Genomic DNA, 14,068 nt, shown 5'->3' with positions numbered 1-14,068 from the left:
AATGCTATCACTGTATTTGGAGAGCCACTCGCACCAGATTTGTGACTAGTTATGCATGCTTCATTAGATCTCATGTTTATGCCAAAATGGTCAAGCTGCAGGTGCTGATATGAAAGCAATATAAATGTATCTTAAAGTGTTTCCAACTAGTGCAAAATTTGAGGTAAGACAATGTAGAGTCAAAATAAGCATCATGAGAATGGGGATTTTCTGTTTTTTTAAATCAGTAGGCTGAAACAGATCAATTCACTGAACAGCAATTTATCAAAAGATCAGTTTTGTAAAAAACCAATTTGCTGAGCACCAGTTTGCCAAACTGTGATTACTGGACTAGTAATTAGCTGATTGAGTAATTCATCAAAAGACCTATTTGCTGAATGAGCAATACACTAAAAACTTCAATTCTATTAACTATGACAGCAGAATGGCGTATTTACTCATTCCATCCACAAAAGTGCAAAAAAAAATGTGGCTACTTTACTTTTCAACAAAAATCCAATCTTCCTTGTGAACACCCTCTCCCCCCCCTTTTTACCCTACTGAGCAGTATAGGCCAGGGGATCACAAATTAAGGATTTATCATTATATTCTGATTTCGTTCCCTTTTAGTTTATGCCTTTTCAGTAAATGTTTATTCTTTCACAATTCTTCACCCTCCTCCTTCTCCCTGACAAAGATGGCTTCTGGGGTCATGGCCTCTCTGTGCTCTTGTGGCAATAGCAGGGGGAGGGGAGAGGGCTCTGATCTGTGAGTGGATCCTTGTCTTTCTGTGGAAAGAATGTTCGTTGCCCATCTTGCCCCTGCTCTCTCTGCTGGCTCCCATTGCTGAAGTTTCTGGAGGACTTGTGGTCTGGTTTCTCCTGGAGTAGTTTAGCTGGTCTGCTGTTATTGACACTGCATGGTTTCCCTGAGACCTGGCTGTGAACTCCCATTTGGTTCTTGACCTGGGTCATGGTGCTGGAGACATGGTTCTCAGTCGGATGACCCGGGGAAGTTGACCAGCCAGCAACATCAACTCCTTTGTGCTCTACCACAAGCCACAGGGGAGCAGCTAGCACATTTTCATGCCACCAGGAGCTGAGAAAGTTTAGGCAGCCCCTCAACACCATGTCATCCCATAACCCTTCCAGTTTTACTCTAAAGCAGCTGCTTTGAGTTGCTAAGAGGGCCGTGCACAGAGTTAGGCCCCCTGCATTCTGCCGTGCAGGGGTCCTTAGATACTTCTGTGAAGTCTGCAGCTTTCTTCCCGGCCTATCTTCTGTGATATCAGCCTAGAAGTCAGTCAGCAAACATCTCAAGTCTTGCTTTTTCTACTTCTGTTCTCTTCCCTTCTCCATTATCTCCTGGAGGCTGAAAGAGGCCAGATTACTACTTCTTCCTGGCATGTACTTCCCTTCCCTCATACCCTTCCTCCTGAGAGGGCTTTCTCCCTCTCCTCCTCCTTTTGTAGCAGCTATAATGACAGAATGGCTCCCTGCCTGACAGCTTAATTTACTGGAGAGAAGAGAGGAAAAAAATAGATTGTCAGCTGATATTTTGAAAATTTCATTTTCATTACATTTCTTCCCTAATCTTCTTCCTCTTCACCACAGTTGGAGCTGGGGCTGCCTGCCTGCTGCGGGGAGCAAACAGGAATTACAGTTAGACTTCAGGAGGTTGCATGGGGGGTGGGTGGCCAACATGGGGTCAGGAGAGAGGAACATGTGGCCCGAGCCAGGCTGAGGAGGAACCCACACAAATTCATCGGCCATGGACTTCATGGGTCCACGCCACCAGCGCAATGGGAAGGAGCACATTGCTGAGAAAGTCCCAGGTCCCCACAAGGACTTAAGTCCAAATACCATCTTGGTGACGAGCCTGGGGAGGGGCATCTGAGAAACAGAATTTCCCTAAAAGGGCTATTGATACCGAAAAGAAATTGTTGAGGTTGAAGAGATTAAGATATCTCAGGGTGGGTGAAAATTAGAAAAATAAAAAAAGCTACATTTACCTTTCATATTGGAATTTTAGTTTGAGTAAATGTGTGGAGCTACTTGAAAAGTTTATAGCAATTCACTTTTCACAGAAGCTACCTAATGTTGTGTCCTTTTTGGAATAACATTTTCTTGGATATTTTTACTATCAGGTATTGCACAGGTCACAAATATGAAGGGTTTTTTTTTTAAATGATAGGGTTGGTTTCTTTTTTTTTTTTCTTCTGAGCAATTTTGTTTAATATTACAGAGAAACTTCTGTATGGTAAGCAAGACAGGAATTTCCAACAATGAAACAAGGTCTCTAGAACTTGCCAGTAAAACAAAGGAAGCATTTCCGGTGATAAGATGTAGGAACCCATGGATAAAATCCAACAGAGCACAGGCTGGAAAATGGGATCAGGAAATTTTATAATCCACCATCACTGTGAGTTTGCTCTGGGATGGCGCAAGCATGGCCTGTGAAAGGGGCTTAGAGGTATGATAGCTCCTGTCTGAAGAATGAGTCCTTTGGGCATGGGACTCATGTTACCTAAGCGCCCCAAAGCCAACTGTTTTTTCAACTTCTTGCCCACATAATCATGACTAGAGGTTTCAAGGAGAAGACAAGAGCAAGTACTATTTAGCTTTGACTTTTGAGCAGATGTAACACCAGCTCTTCATCCTCGGCTAAAGACAGGCCTGTATCCAAAGGCTCTGAGGTTTCCCACTTCGTCTTCTTTCTGTCATGACTTGTGGGTCCCACATCTTCCACTTCACTGTTGTTCCTTTTCCTCATTGCCTGCTTCTTCTTGGTATCACTGGTGGTCCAGTGGTTAAGACGTCACCTTCCAATGCAGGGGTTGTGGATTCGATCCCTGGTCGTGGAGCTAAGATCCCACGTGCCTCGCAGCCAAGAAACCTAATTTTATTTTCCATATCTTCATTATCTGATTCTTCGGGGCTTCTGTACTTATCTGGATCTGGAAGTATGCTTGGATCAAATCCATCATTATCATCATTACTCCAATTCAGAAAGGCTTCTTCTTCATCTTTAGCCTTTGCTTGTTTCTTACTGGCTCCTCTTCTGGCTTCCCTTTCTTTCAGTCTTTTCTCCCGATGCTTTGCCTTAATTTTCTTCCTATATTCTTCTTTGTCAAATTTGTCCTCTTCTTGAAGCCTTTCCTTTGTTTTATCTAAGTTGATACCACCAGCATCTTCCTCTTCCTCAGTATCCTTGGAGACAGACTTCTGCACTTGTGGCCACTGCTGAACCAACTCTCCTTCATCAGTAAGTGTTATTTTCTTATTTACTTTAAAATTTCTCTTCATTACTTTTTTTGCTTCTGCAACCTTGGTCACTTTTTTCTCCACACTGGATTTAGAAGGTTCTTTCTTCTGCTGGTATTGGAGGGTCTCCTGCAGAGGCGGGGGGTGGCTGTGGCTCACCGTGGGGACAAGGACACTGGCAGCAGAAGTTCTGGGAAGTACTCCTTGGTGTGAGCCCTCCCAGAGGGCTCGCCGTTAGCCCCACCAAAGAGCCCCAGGGTTGGTTTCTTTGGTTCAAAGTATTTTCCACCAGTCTCCTGGTTTTCCAAATCTACTTAATTGAGTTTCTTTCTGGAGTAGGACAGAATGAGGCAGCGTGTAGTGGTGTACAGGGAATTGTGTCTGGGGATGTTTTCCCACATTTATATGTGCCCTCTGCCTCCTATATGAGCATGTTCACACACACACACGCATGCGTGCGCACACACACGCGTCCTCACACACACGCACACACACGAGCTCGCGCACACACGCACACGCGTGTACACACACGCACGCATGCGCGCACATACACACACAACCTTTCTATTTCAACTCCTGATAGACTTGACTTTGCTTTTATTTTCCCAGGGGTGTGTTAATCTTCACATATCCAAGATAAAGGGTAAGGAAAGACTGACCATTTGTGTATCACACATTCAACACTGCTGGATTGTTGAAGTATCTGAAAGGGGAAAGAACTTGGTTATGCCTTTTACAATGTGTGAGAGTAGAGCCAAGTAGAGGAAGGTCCTTTTCTTCCACTCACAGTATTTTTCAGTTCCTGTGCTTTGCTGCCCCCTCTCAAAAAGCAGCCACTGAATAGAATATTAAAACTTCAAGGAAGTCTGAACCAAGCTGAGACTAGGAGTGACCAGAGTGGAAAATGATGCCAAAATGGGCTAAGCCATCGAGTCGAGAATCAACAAGAGTGACTCCAAAGATTATGTCTTATCTAGGAAACAGCAAAAAAAAATTTTTTTCCCAAACAAAGCACAACACTGAATTACAGTTTCACAAATTTTTATTGAATGGTACTAAGTGCAAGGCAATGTTCTGGGCATCACTTAGCAGAACTTACAGAATTGTTGGGCAACCACCAGGTATCCAATGGACAAGGTGATTCAGGGCATTGGTCCCCAACGGTCCTGGTTTCTTGGGACTGAGGGGATTCCCAGGACGTGGGACTTTCAGTGCTAAAACTGATGAAGCCCCAGGCAAACCAGGATGAGTTGGTCACCCTATTTATCAAGACAACTTTAGCTCCAATGATTAACTTCTATGATTTTAATACCAAACTTCTGCTGGATCATAATAACCTGTGATGTTTAAAGTAGATTATGAACCTGTAGATGTTTGCTTTTTGTTAAGCAGAGGTGTGTAGGAAAGAATTCTGGTCTTTGGAAAACTGGTTCTGCTGCTTTACTAGCTGAGTGATCTTAAATTAGTCATAATTAATCTCTGAATCTCATGGTATAAAATGAAAATAACCATCATACAGGTTGTGGTGAGGATTAAGAGAAATAATGCATGTGATAGTGTTTTGCATATTTTAAAGTACTATGCAGATGTGGGATATTATTTATTTGGAGACAGATTCCTGTAGCAAAATAGAATAACAGAAAACAAAAATGCTGTTTTTTCCTAGTCTTTCATGATAAAGTTTTCCCCTAACCTGTTTATAATTTAACAGAGTTAAAAATATTTGAAAATACAACGGCACACAAAGTATTATTGTACTGCCATCTTTGGGACATATTTTGAACCACAGTTTTGTGTAATTCAAGTAAATTGTTTTTCAGAAGCAATGTAGTTATGTTTTAAAATATCAGCAACAGTGAGTATGGTCACTGGTGTAGAACCTGAAGGCTTTTTAGCTACTAGATCAACTATAAGGAATTGAGTCAACAATGATTAACACCTGTCACAGAGCTATGACTATGGATGAGGCTGGTCTCCTGAAATGATTAGCTGGTAAAGCTGGAAGGGACATTAGAAGTCAGCTTTTGCAGATGCCTGCCTGTTTGCTGCCCCCAAACTCAACTTGGGAATTTAACAACAGGAAGATTTCAGCTCTGGGAGATGCCCCGTAGGAGGGGATAGGCAATCTCTGGCACAAAGAAAAGAGGACATTGACATCCAGGCTCTACATGTACCATTTGTGTATCTATATGTGAATGAATGAATGAAGGAATGAAACTTTTGTGTCAGGGCTGATTCCTTTCTGACCCTGGCTCTGTCTAGATTGAGGGTGAAAATCAGAAAATCAGCCTTAGAGACTCTTATCTTGGGAATATGAGTGCTGGCCTGAGGGGAACTTTCTGGGGCGTGATGAGAATGGTTTTATATCTTCATCTAGTGGTGATCACATTTTGGTGTATATAAACATGCAGAGTTATCAAGCAGTACACATAAGGTTTGTACATTTTTTATTTCATGTAAATCGTGGCTCAATAAGATACTGTTAATAATCTCCTTTCCCCTCCCTCAACCTTTCCACCAATTAGAATTCCATTCCGGTTTGTTAGCACCTCTTTGATAACATTCTGGTGGGGTGGTGGTAGGGGTTCAGTCAGCCTGGAGTATCTTAATTTTAGGAATCAGGAGGGGGTAGGAAATTTCTGAAGACGGCTCTTCTCCACTTTGTAACTTTACTCAGGAGTCAAGGGGTCTCAACTGCTTCAAATATCACAAAAGGAACATCTCCACCTACTCCTTGCCTGCCCCGGATGGTACAGGCTGGAGAAGAAACACAGCTGTGCTAATTTAGTCTCATATTACATTTATCGCCACAAATCTCAAGTGAGCCCTCTGAGAATCCTTGCGATCCTATTATATTTCGTGAGTAAATTTGTTTTCCTACTTCCTAAAATTATTCATACCTTAACCCTCTCTTTCTCTTCAAACAAACCACAGTCTCTCAGCTCAGACCTGGTTTCATATTTCATTGAGAAAATAGAAACAATCAGGGAAGAAATGCCTCGTCTTCCCATCACCAAGTCGATCAAACTACCTGGATTTGTATTCCATCTGTCTTTGCTCCTGTTTCAAGGCATCAGTGGTTATCAATGGGGGCTATAGGTAGAATTTAAAAAATGCGGATGCCCAGATCTCACTCCTGGACATTCTGAACTAATTAATCCGGTATGGGACATCTATTTTTTTTTTTTTTAATTCTCAAGGGATTCTAATATATAGGTGGAATTTAGAACCAAGAATTTAGAATGTCTGAGCTCCTATAAGTTGGCAACTCCTCTGCTTACACAGTGGCTCCCCCTCTCTCTCCTCTCCTCAAAATCTTGTTCTTTCACTGATCTCCCCTTTTTCCTACATGATCTATTTTTCTCTCTGCTAGAAAAATCCTATCAGCATATTAACAGACCCTAACATCTTCTGTCTTAAACACAACTCCTCCTCGACTCCACATTTCCCTCTAGCTGCTCCCTTTACAGCAAAACTCCTTCACATAGTCGTTTGCATTAGTGCTCTCCATTCTATAACCTTCAATTTTCTCATTAACCTACTTTTGTTTCTATCATTCAGTGTTGAAAGCATCAACATCCTACATGTTGGCAAGTTCAGTGATTTAATTTTCAGCTTTGTCTTATTTCACTTTTCGGCCACATTTAGCACAATAGATTTTTCTCAAACACGCTTTCACTAGGGGTGGAGTTGTCAGTCTCAGATGGGTCCTGCACACCCATTACAGTCCTCTTCCTTCTTCCTTGCTGGTGCTTTTTCTCAGACTTCTTTGCTAGTTCCTCCTCTTTTCCATAAGCTTTAAACTCCAGCTGATCCTCCTGGCTCAGTGCGTGTTGTTAATCTTCTCCAGACACACTGTTTCCCAGGGTAACCTCATCCAGTTCCATATGTGCATGGTCACACATTTGTGTCTTGAACTCTCATCTCTTTTCTAAGAGCCAGGCTCATACTCAGTTGCCTCCTCAACATCTCAATTTGGGTATCAAATAAACACACAAATTCTTATTTCTCCACAGCAATCCCAATGTGTAAAAACCTGGTCTTCTAGTAAATGGCATCTGAGTTATTGACATCAGAATTTTTAGCAGCAGCCTCTTCCTTTTCCCCTCACTCCATTTCCAATTAGTAAATTCAGATACTTTCTGAGTATTGTCACTTCTCTCCATCTCCCTTGATCACCAACCTGATCCATGCCACCATGATTTCTTCCCTCAGCTATTTTATTTTGTTTATTTTATTTTTGGCTGCACTGGGTCTTCGTTGCTGCAAGCAAGCTGTCTCTAGTTGTGGAGAGCAGGGCCTACTCTTCATTGCGGTGCGTGGGCTTCTCATTGCGGTGGCTTCTCTTGTTGCAGAGCATGGGCTCTAGGGCGTGTGGGCTTCAGTAGTTGTGGTACGTGGGCTCTAGAACGCAGGCTCAGTAGTTGTGGCTCACAGGCTTACTTGCTCTGAGGCATGTGGGATCTTCCAGGACCAGGGCTCGAACCCATCTCCCCTGCATTGGCAGGCGGATTCTTAACCACTGTGCCACCAGGGAAGTCCCCCTCAGCTATTTTAATACTCTCATAACTTGTCTCTGCTGCCACTCTTACTTTACAGTCTATTCTCACACAGCAGCCAATGGATCTTTAAAATGTAAATCAGATCATGTTGCTCCCAAACTGAGCCATTCCCCTGTCACCACCCCCAAGAGCTGCCCATAACCCTTGGAATCAAATCCACACTCCTTAACACAACCTACAAAGCTTCCCATTCCCTACCATTCCCACCATTTTCCTTTTCATTCACTCTGCTGCAGCCACATGGATTTGTATCTGTCCCTCAAAAGGCCAACCTTATTTCTGCCTCAGAGTCATTACTCTTGTTTGTCCCTTTGCCTGGCAAGTTCTTCCTCAAGATCCTTGTATGTCTGGCTCTTTTCACATTGTCCTGAAATCTGCCTCAATGTCGTCTCCTGGATAAAGCCTTCCTTAGTCACCCACCTGAGGATAGAGGGAGAGGATTTATTTATGTTGTTCACTGCTGTATTCTCTAAGGCCTGGCACAAAGGAGGCTCTCCGAGAATATTTGTTGAAGAAATGTATGTTTGGTGCTGCCTTTAGCATGAAAGCCTCAGTGTGTCTGTATCAACTATAGGATATAAGATACAAGGTAACTATATCTGTAGGGAACAGATGGTTGATTTGAAGAGAGTTTAATAAAAGGACTTATAAAGTGTGGACAAGGTATAGGGAAAACACAAGAGATGGTGTGGTACCCCAGGGCTACTGGCAGTGAGATAGCGTTACCACCCCTATGGAGCTGTGTGGTCAACGTCATCTGTTAGGAGTTGAGACGTTCAGTCAAGGGTTGTAGCCAGCCCACTGTGCCTCTGCACGGACAGGGTCAGGGTGATATATACCCTGACTTCATTCTCTTTTCCCTCCTTCCTCACTCCTGCCAGGGCTCCCCTTTGACAGAACACATTTTGAAGCCAAAGACCAAGGGAGCCCATTGATGGAATTCACATGGGTCATCCTCTGGGGGCACAGGGCGGGCTGGACAAGAATTGAGATCGATGGAGTTACAAAGTAGCTCTTTTCCCTCATTAAGGATGTTGACTCTAATCATTTAAATGCTTGCTTATTGTTAACAACACACTATTCTTCTCATGGCTGCCCTTTGAATGGTGAGCTGCTTGAAAGCCTGCACTGCTCAGTCAGGGATGGTCTGCACAAAGGGTGTGGGGAAGTTATCAAGATACCCTTTAGAATGGCAGTGCTTTTCCCAACTGCTTGGCAAAGTTCTATCAGTGGCCTGGTACATTTGAATAGAATTTTACAATTTACAGATAGTTTTGGAGACCAGCAGGACAGATATTATTGTCTTGACATGACAGATAAAGAAATAATGGACAGAGCTCGGTGACTTGGTGCTACACAGCAGGTGGAGCTGGGGTTGAAACCCAGAACTTTTTTTTTTAATTTTAATTTTATATTGGATATAGTTGATTAACAATATTGTATTAGTTTCAGGTGTACAACAAAGTGATTCAGTTATACTTTTACATGTATCTATTCTTTTTCAAATTCTTTTCCCATTTAGGTTATTACAGAATATTGAGCAGAGTTCCCTGTGCTATACAGTAGGTCCTTGTTGGCTATCTCTTTTAAATATAGCCGTGTGTACATGTCAATCCCAAACTCCCAATCTATCCCTCCCCTCCCACCCCATAACCATAAGTTTGTTCTCTAAATCTGTGAGTCTGTTTCTGTTTTGTAAATAAGTTCATTTGTATCATTTTTTTAAGATTCTGCATATAAACGATATCATATGATATTTGTCTTTCTCTGTCTGACTTATTTAGTATGATAATCACCAGGTCCATCCATGTTGCTGCAAATGGCATTATTTCATTCTTTTTTATGGCTGAGTAACATTCTATTGCATAAATATACCACATGTTTATCCATTTATCTGTCAATGGTCACTTAGGTTGGTTCCATATGTTGGCTATTGTAAATAGTGCTGCTATGAGCATTGGCGTGCATGTGTCTTTTCTAATTATGGTTTTCTCCAGATATATCCCCAAGAGTGGGATTGCTGGATCTTATGGTAACTCTAGTTTTTTAAGGAACCTCCATATTGTTCTCCATGGTGGCTGCACTAATTTACATTCCCACCAACAGTGTAGGAGGGTTCCCTTTCCTCCACACCCTCTCCAGCATTTATTATTTGTAGACCTTTTGATGATGGCCATTATGATTGGTGTGAGGTGATACCTCACTCTAGTTTTGATTTGCATTTCTGTAATAATTAGCGATATTGAGCAACTTTTCATGTGCCTGTTGGCCAGCTGTATGTCTTCTTTGGAGAAATGTCTATTTAGGTCTTCTGCCCATTTTTTGATTGATTGTTTATTTGATATTGAGCTATATGAGCTGTTTTGTATATTTTGGAAATGAATCCCTTGTTGGTTGCCTCATTTGCAAATATTTTCTCCCATTCCGTAGGTTGTTTTTTGTGTGTGTGTGTGTGTATGGCTTCCTTTGCTGTGCAAAAGCTTTTGAGTTTAATTAGGTCCCATTTGTTTATTTTTGCTTTTATTTCCATTACTCTAGGAGGTGGATCCAAAAAAATATTGCTGTGATTTATGTCAAAGAGTGTTCTGCCTATGTTTTCCTCTAAGAGTTTAATAGTATCTGGTCTTACATTTAGGTCTTTAATCCATTTTGAGTTTATTTTTACATATGGTGTTAGAGAATGTTCTAATTTCTTTTTTTAAAATTTTTGACCTGTAGCTCAGTGCTCTCTACCATAACATGCTGCTTCTCTTAGGGGGTCATTTTTGTGTGTTTTGACAAGTTGTCTTCAAGATTCTATTCTGTAAAGTAATTTAGGGCATGGTTGCCTATTAAACCATTATCACTTTTTAGATAGTACAAGGAAATGACAAGGAAAATTCCCCCAAGAACTTGGGAATGAAGTTGCCCTCTAAGAATTAAACTGACATTAGCTCATTATAAATTACAGCACAAAGATGCAACGTCACCTTAAAGAGGCAGAATTATTCCCAGGTCTACCAGTCTCAATTATGACTCAATTGAAGGTATTACCACTTATGAAGGAGAAGTTATAAGTCAGAGTTGAGGTTGATCATCCTTCTATGATTAAGAAAATGAGAGTCACAGAAGTGAAAAACCAAGTGTTGGCAGAGCCCAGCCATGCCTGTCCTGGGAGAAGGATGTCTCATTCTGAACCTAGTCCTGGTGGCAGAAAACAGTTCTTTTTCTGGAGATGGGTAGATCAGGTATTCAAGTTACAACTAACATTCCTTATTCTGACTCTGTGCTCACAGCACAACTATCTGATTATAATTTGGTTTCCCATGAAGTATGATTACAGGGAGAGAACATCTTGACCAGAAAACCTACATTATCTATTAGCGTTAGCAATTGCATTTCTCATTACAAATAAATCAACTGGCTTTCTGCTTTATGTATCAATTCTTGTGAGCTTACTGTGATTCTTAATGTGTTAATATGATTCTCTTAAAACTTTGCTGACAATCAGTTTTCAAATTTGCAAGATGGAGAGCTAGAACCCCAGATTGAGGTAAATTCAGCAAAGAAATGAGTGACACTTTAGCAGATTTTCTAAAGTTATGTATAGTAGGTATAATATAATACAGTAAAATACACTGGTTTTTTTGGTGAGTATTTCTGAATTTCGACAAAACATACATAGTCAGGTAACCACCGCAACCAAGATGTAGAACATTTCACTTACCCCCAAGGTCTCCTAATGCTCTTGCATAAATCAATTGCCTCCTTTATCCGCCAGCACCCAGAGACTACTGATCCCTTTTTTGTCCCTATACTTTTGCCTTCTCCAGAATGTCATAGGAATAGAAGCATTGAGTATCCATTTGAATCTGACTTCTTTCACTTAGCATAATGCATTTGAGATTTATCCATATTGTGGTACGTACCATTCATTTTTACTTTTCATTTTTTTTGAGATGTAATGGACATGTAACATTGTATTAGTATTAGGTGTACAATGGACATTTAGTTGTTTCCAGTTTTTGGCTTTATAGATCAGAGCCATTATAAGCATTCACATACATAAGTTTTTGAGTGAACATGTTTTCACTTGGGTAAATACTTCAGAATAGGGTTAATGGGATGGTAAGTGTATGACTTAACTTGATAAGAAAGTGTCATACTATTCTCCAAAGTGGAGGTATCATTTTGCATTCCCATCAGCAATGCATAGAGTTCCAGATGCTCCACATCCTTGGAAGCACTTTGTATTGACATGATTGTTTTTCTCTACTACCCTGCCCCCCATCTTATAGGTATATAGTGTGATCACATTGTGGTTTTATTTTGCATTTTCTCAATGACTGAGCATTACTTTTTGTATGTTTATTAGCCATCTGTATATCTACTTGGATGAAATGTTTCATCAGTCTTTTGCTTATTTTTTTAAAATGGGTTGTTTGGTTTTCTTTTTTTTTTTTATTGAATTTCAAGAGTTTTTTTAATACATTCTGGATATCAACCTTTCATCAGATGTGTATCTTACAAACACTTTCTCCCAGTCTGTGGTTTGATTTTTTATTTGTTTAACAGAGTCTTCCAAAGAACAGAAGTTTTAAATTTTGATGAATTCCAATATATCAATGTTTCTTCTATGGTTTGTGTCATATCTAAGAAATCTTTGCCTAACCCAAGTCACAAATATTTTCTCCTATTATTTTTTTCTAGAAGTTTTTATGGTTTTAGATTTTACATTTGGGTTTTAAAGTTTGAATTAATTTTTGAGTATAATGCAAGATATGGGTCATTTTTTTGCATATGGATGGCCAATTGTTCCAGCACCAATTGTTGAAAGGACTATTTCTTCTCCATTGACTTGGCTTGGCTTCTTTGCTGAAAATCAGGTGACTTGTGTGTGTGTGTGTGTGTGTGTGTGTGTGTATCCTGGATTCTCTACTCTTCCATTGATCTATGTGTCTGTCCTTTTGCCAATACTACCCTGTCTTTATTACTTTACCTGTATATTAAGTCTTTAATCAGTTAGTGTGGTTCTCCAATTTTATTTTTCTTTTTCAAAATTATTTTGGCAATTCTAGTTTCTATGCTTTTCCAAATAAATTAGAATCAAGTTAATTTATACAAAAAATTCTGCTGGGATTTTGATTTGAATTACATTTAATCTATAAATCAGTTTGGGGAGAATTGACCTTTTAATAATATTAAATCTCCCAATCTAGAAACATAGCATAGTGCTCCATTTATTTAGATCATCTTTGATTTCTTTAATCAGTTTTTGTATTTTTCAATATACAGATACTATACATATTTTGTAAGATTTACACCTAAGTGTTTCATGGTTTTGATGTTATTTCAAATGATACTTTTCAAAATTTCAATTTCCAATTGTTCATTGCTAATGTATAAAAATATGCTTGATTTAAAAAAAAATATTGACCTTGTATCCTGTGACCTAGCTAAACTCACTTATTAGATCTAGTACCTTTTTGTAGATTCTCTGCAATTTTCTACATAGACAACCATGTCATTTGCAAATAGAGATGTTTTATTTCTTCCTTTTCAATCTGTATGCCTTCAGTTTCCTTTCTTACTTTGCTTCACTGACTGGGACCACCAGTACATTTGAAAAAAATAAGACCTTTATTGAGATATAATTCACATACCATACAATTTATCCATTTAAAGTATAGAATTCAATGGCTTTTAGTGTATTCACAAAGTTGTTCAGTTATCATCACCACAGTCAATTTTAGAACTTTTTTGTCACTCTTGAAAGAAACCCCCTACCCATCAGCAGCCACTTGCCATTTCCCCTCCGACCTGCTAGCTTTAGGCAAACAGCAATCTCTTCTCTGTCTTTATAGATTTACCTATTCTGGACATTTCACATAAATGAAATCATACAATATGTGGTCTTTTGTGACTAGGTTCCTTCACTTAGCATAATGTTTTCAAATTTTATGTATATTGTAGTATGTATCAGTATTTCATTTTGTTTTACTGCCAAATAATATTTCATGATGTGGCTATACTACATTTTATTTATCCATTCATCAGTTGATCGACATTTTTTAAATACATTTTGGCTATTATGAATAATGCTGCTATGAATGTTTGTTTACAGATTTTTGTGTGGACATTTATTTTCTGTTGGGTGTATACCTAGGAGTGAAATTTCTGGGTCATATGGTAACACTATGTGTAACCTTTTGAGCAACAGCCATACTGTTTTCTAAAACAGCTGTACCATTTTACATTCCCACCAGCAATGTACTAGTGTTCCAA

At 39.8% G+C, this 14,068-nt stretch overlaps 1 protein-coding gene across 1 annotated transcript; it reads right to left on the bottom strand.

Annotated features, from left to right (window-relative positions):
- Window positions 1–2,481: 2,481 nt before the first annotated feature.
- LOC132363636 (probable ATP-dependent RNA helicase DDX10) lies at window positions 2,482–3,347 on the bottom strand. The gene is made up of 2 exons (XM_059919320.1): window positions 2,875–3,347; window positions 2,482–2,773 (listed from the first exon to the last, which is right to left on the bottom strand). The coding sequence occupies exons 1-2, from the start codon at window positions 3,282–3,284 to the stop codon at window positions 2,596–2,598; spliced, it is 588 nt and encodes a 195-aa protein (XP_059775303.1). The 5' UTR covers window positions 3,285–3,347; the 3' UTR covers window positions 2,482–2,595.
- Window positions 3,348–14,068: the final 10,721 nt, after the last annotated feature.

This window comes from Balaenoptera ricei, chromosome 3 (assembly GCF_028023285.1).
Source record: "Balaenoptera ricei isolate mBalRic1 chromosome 3, mBalRic1.hap2, whole genome shotgun sequence".
In the NCBI taxonomy this organism is placed as follows: Eukaryota; Metazoa; Chordata; class Mammalia; order Artiodactyla; family Balaenopteridae; genus Balaenoptera; species Balaenoptera ricei.
The sequence above is the reverse complement of the archived record's forward strand: the minus strand, read 5'-3'. Positions and strand labels throughout refer to the sequence as shown.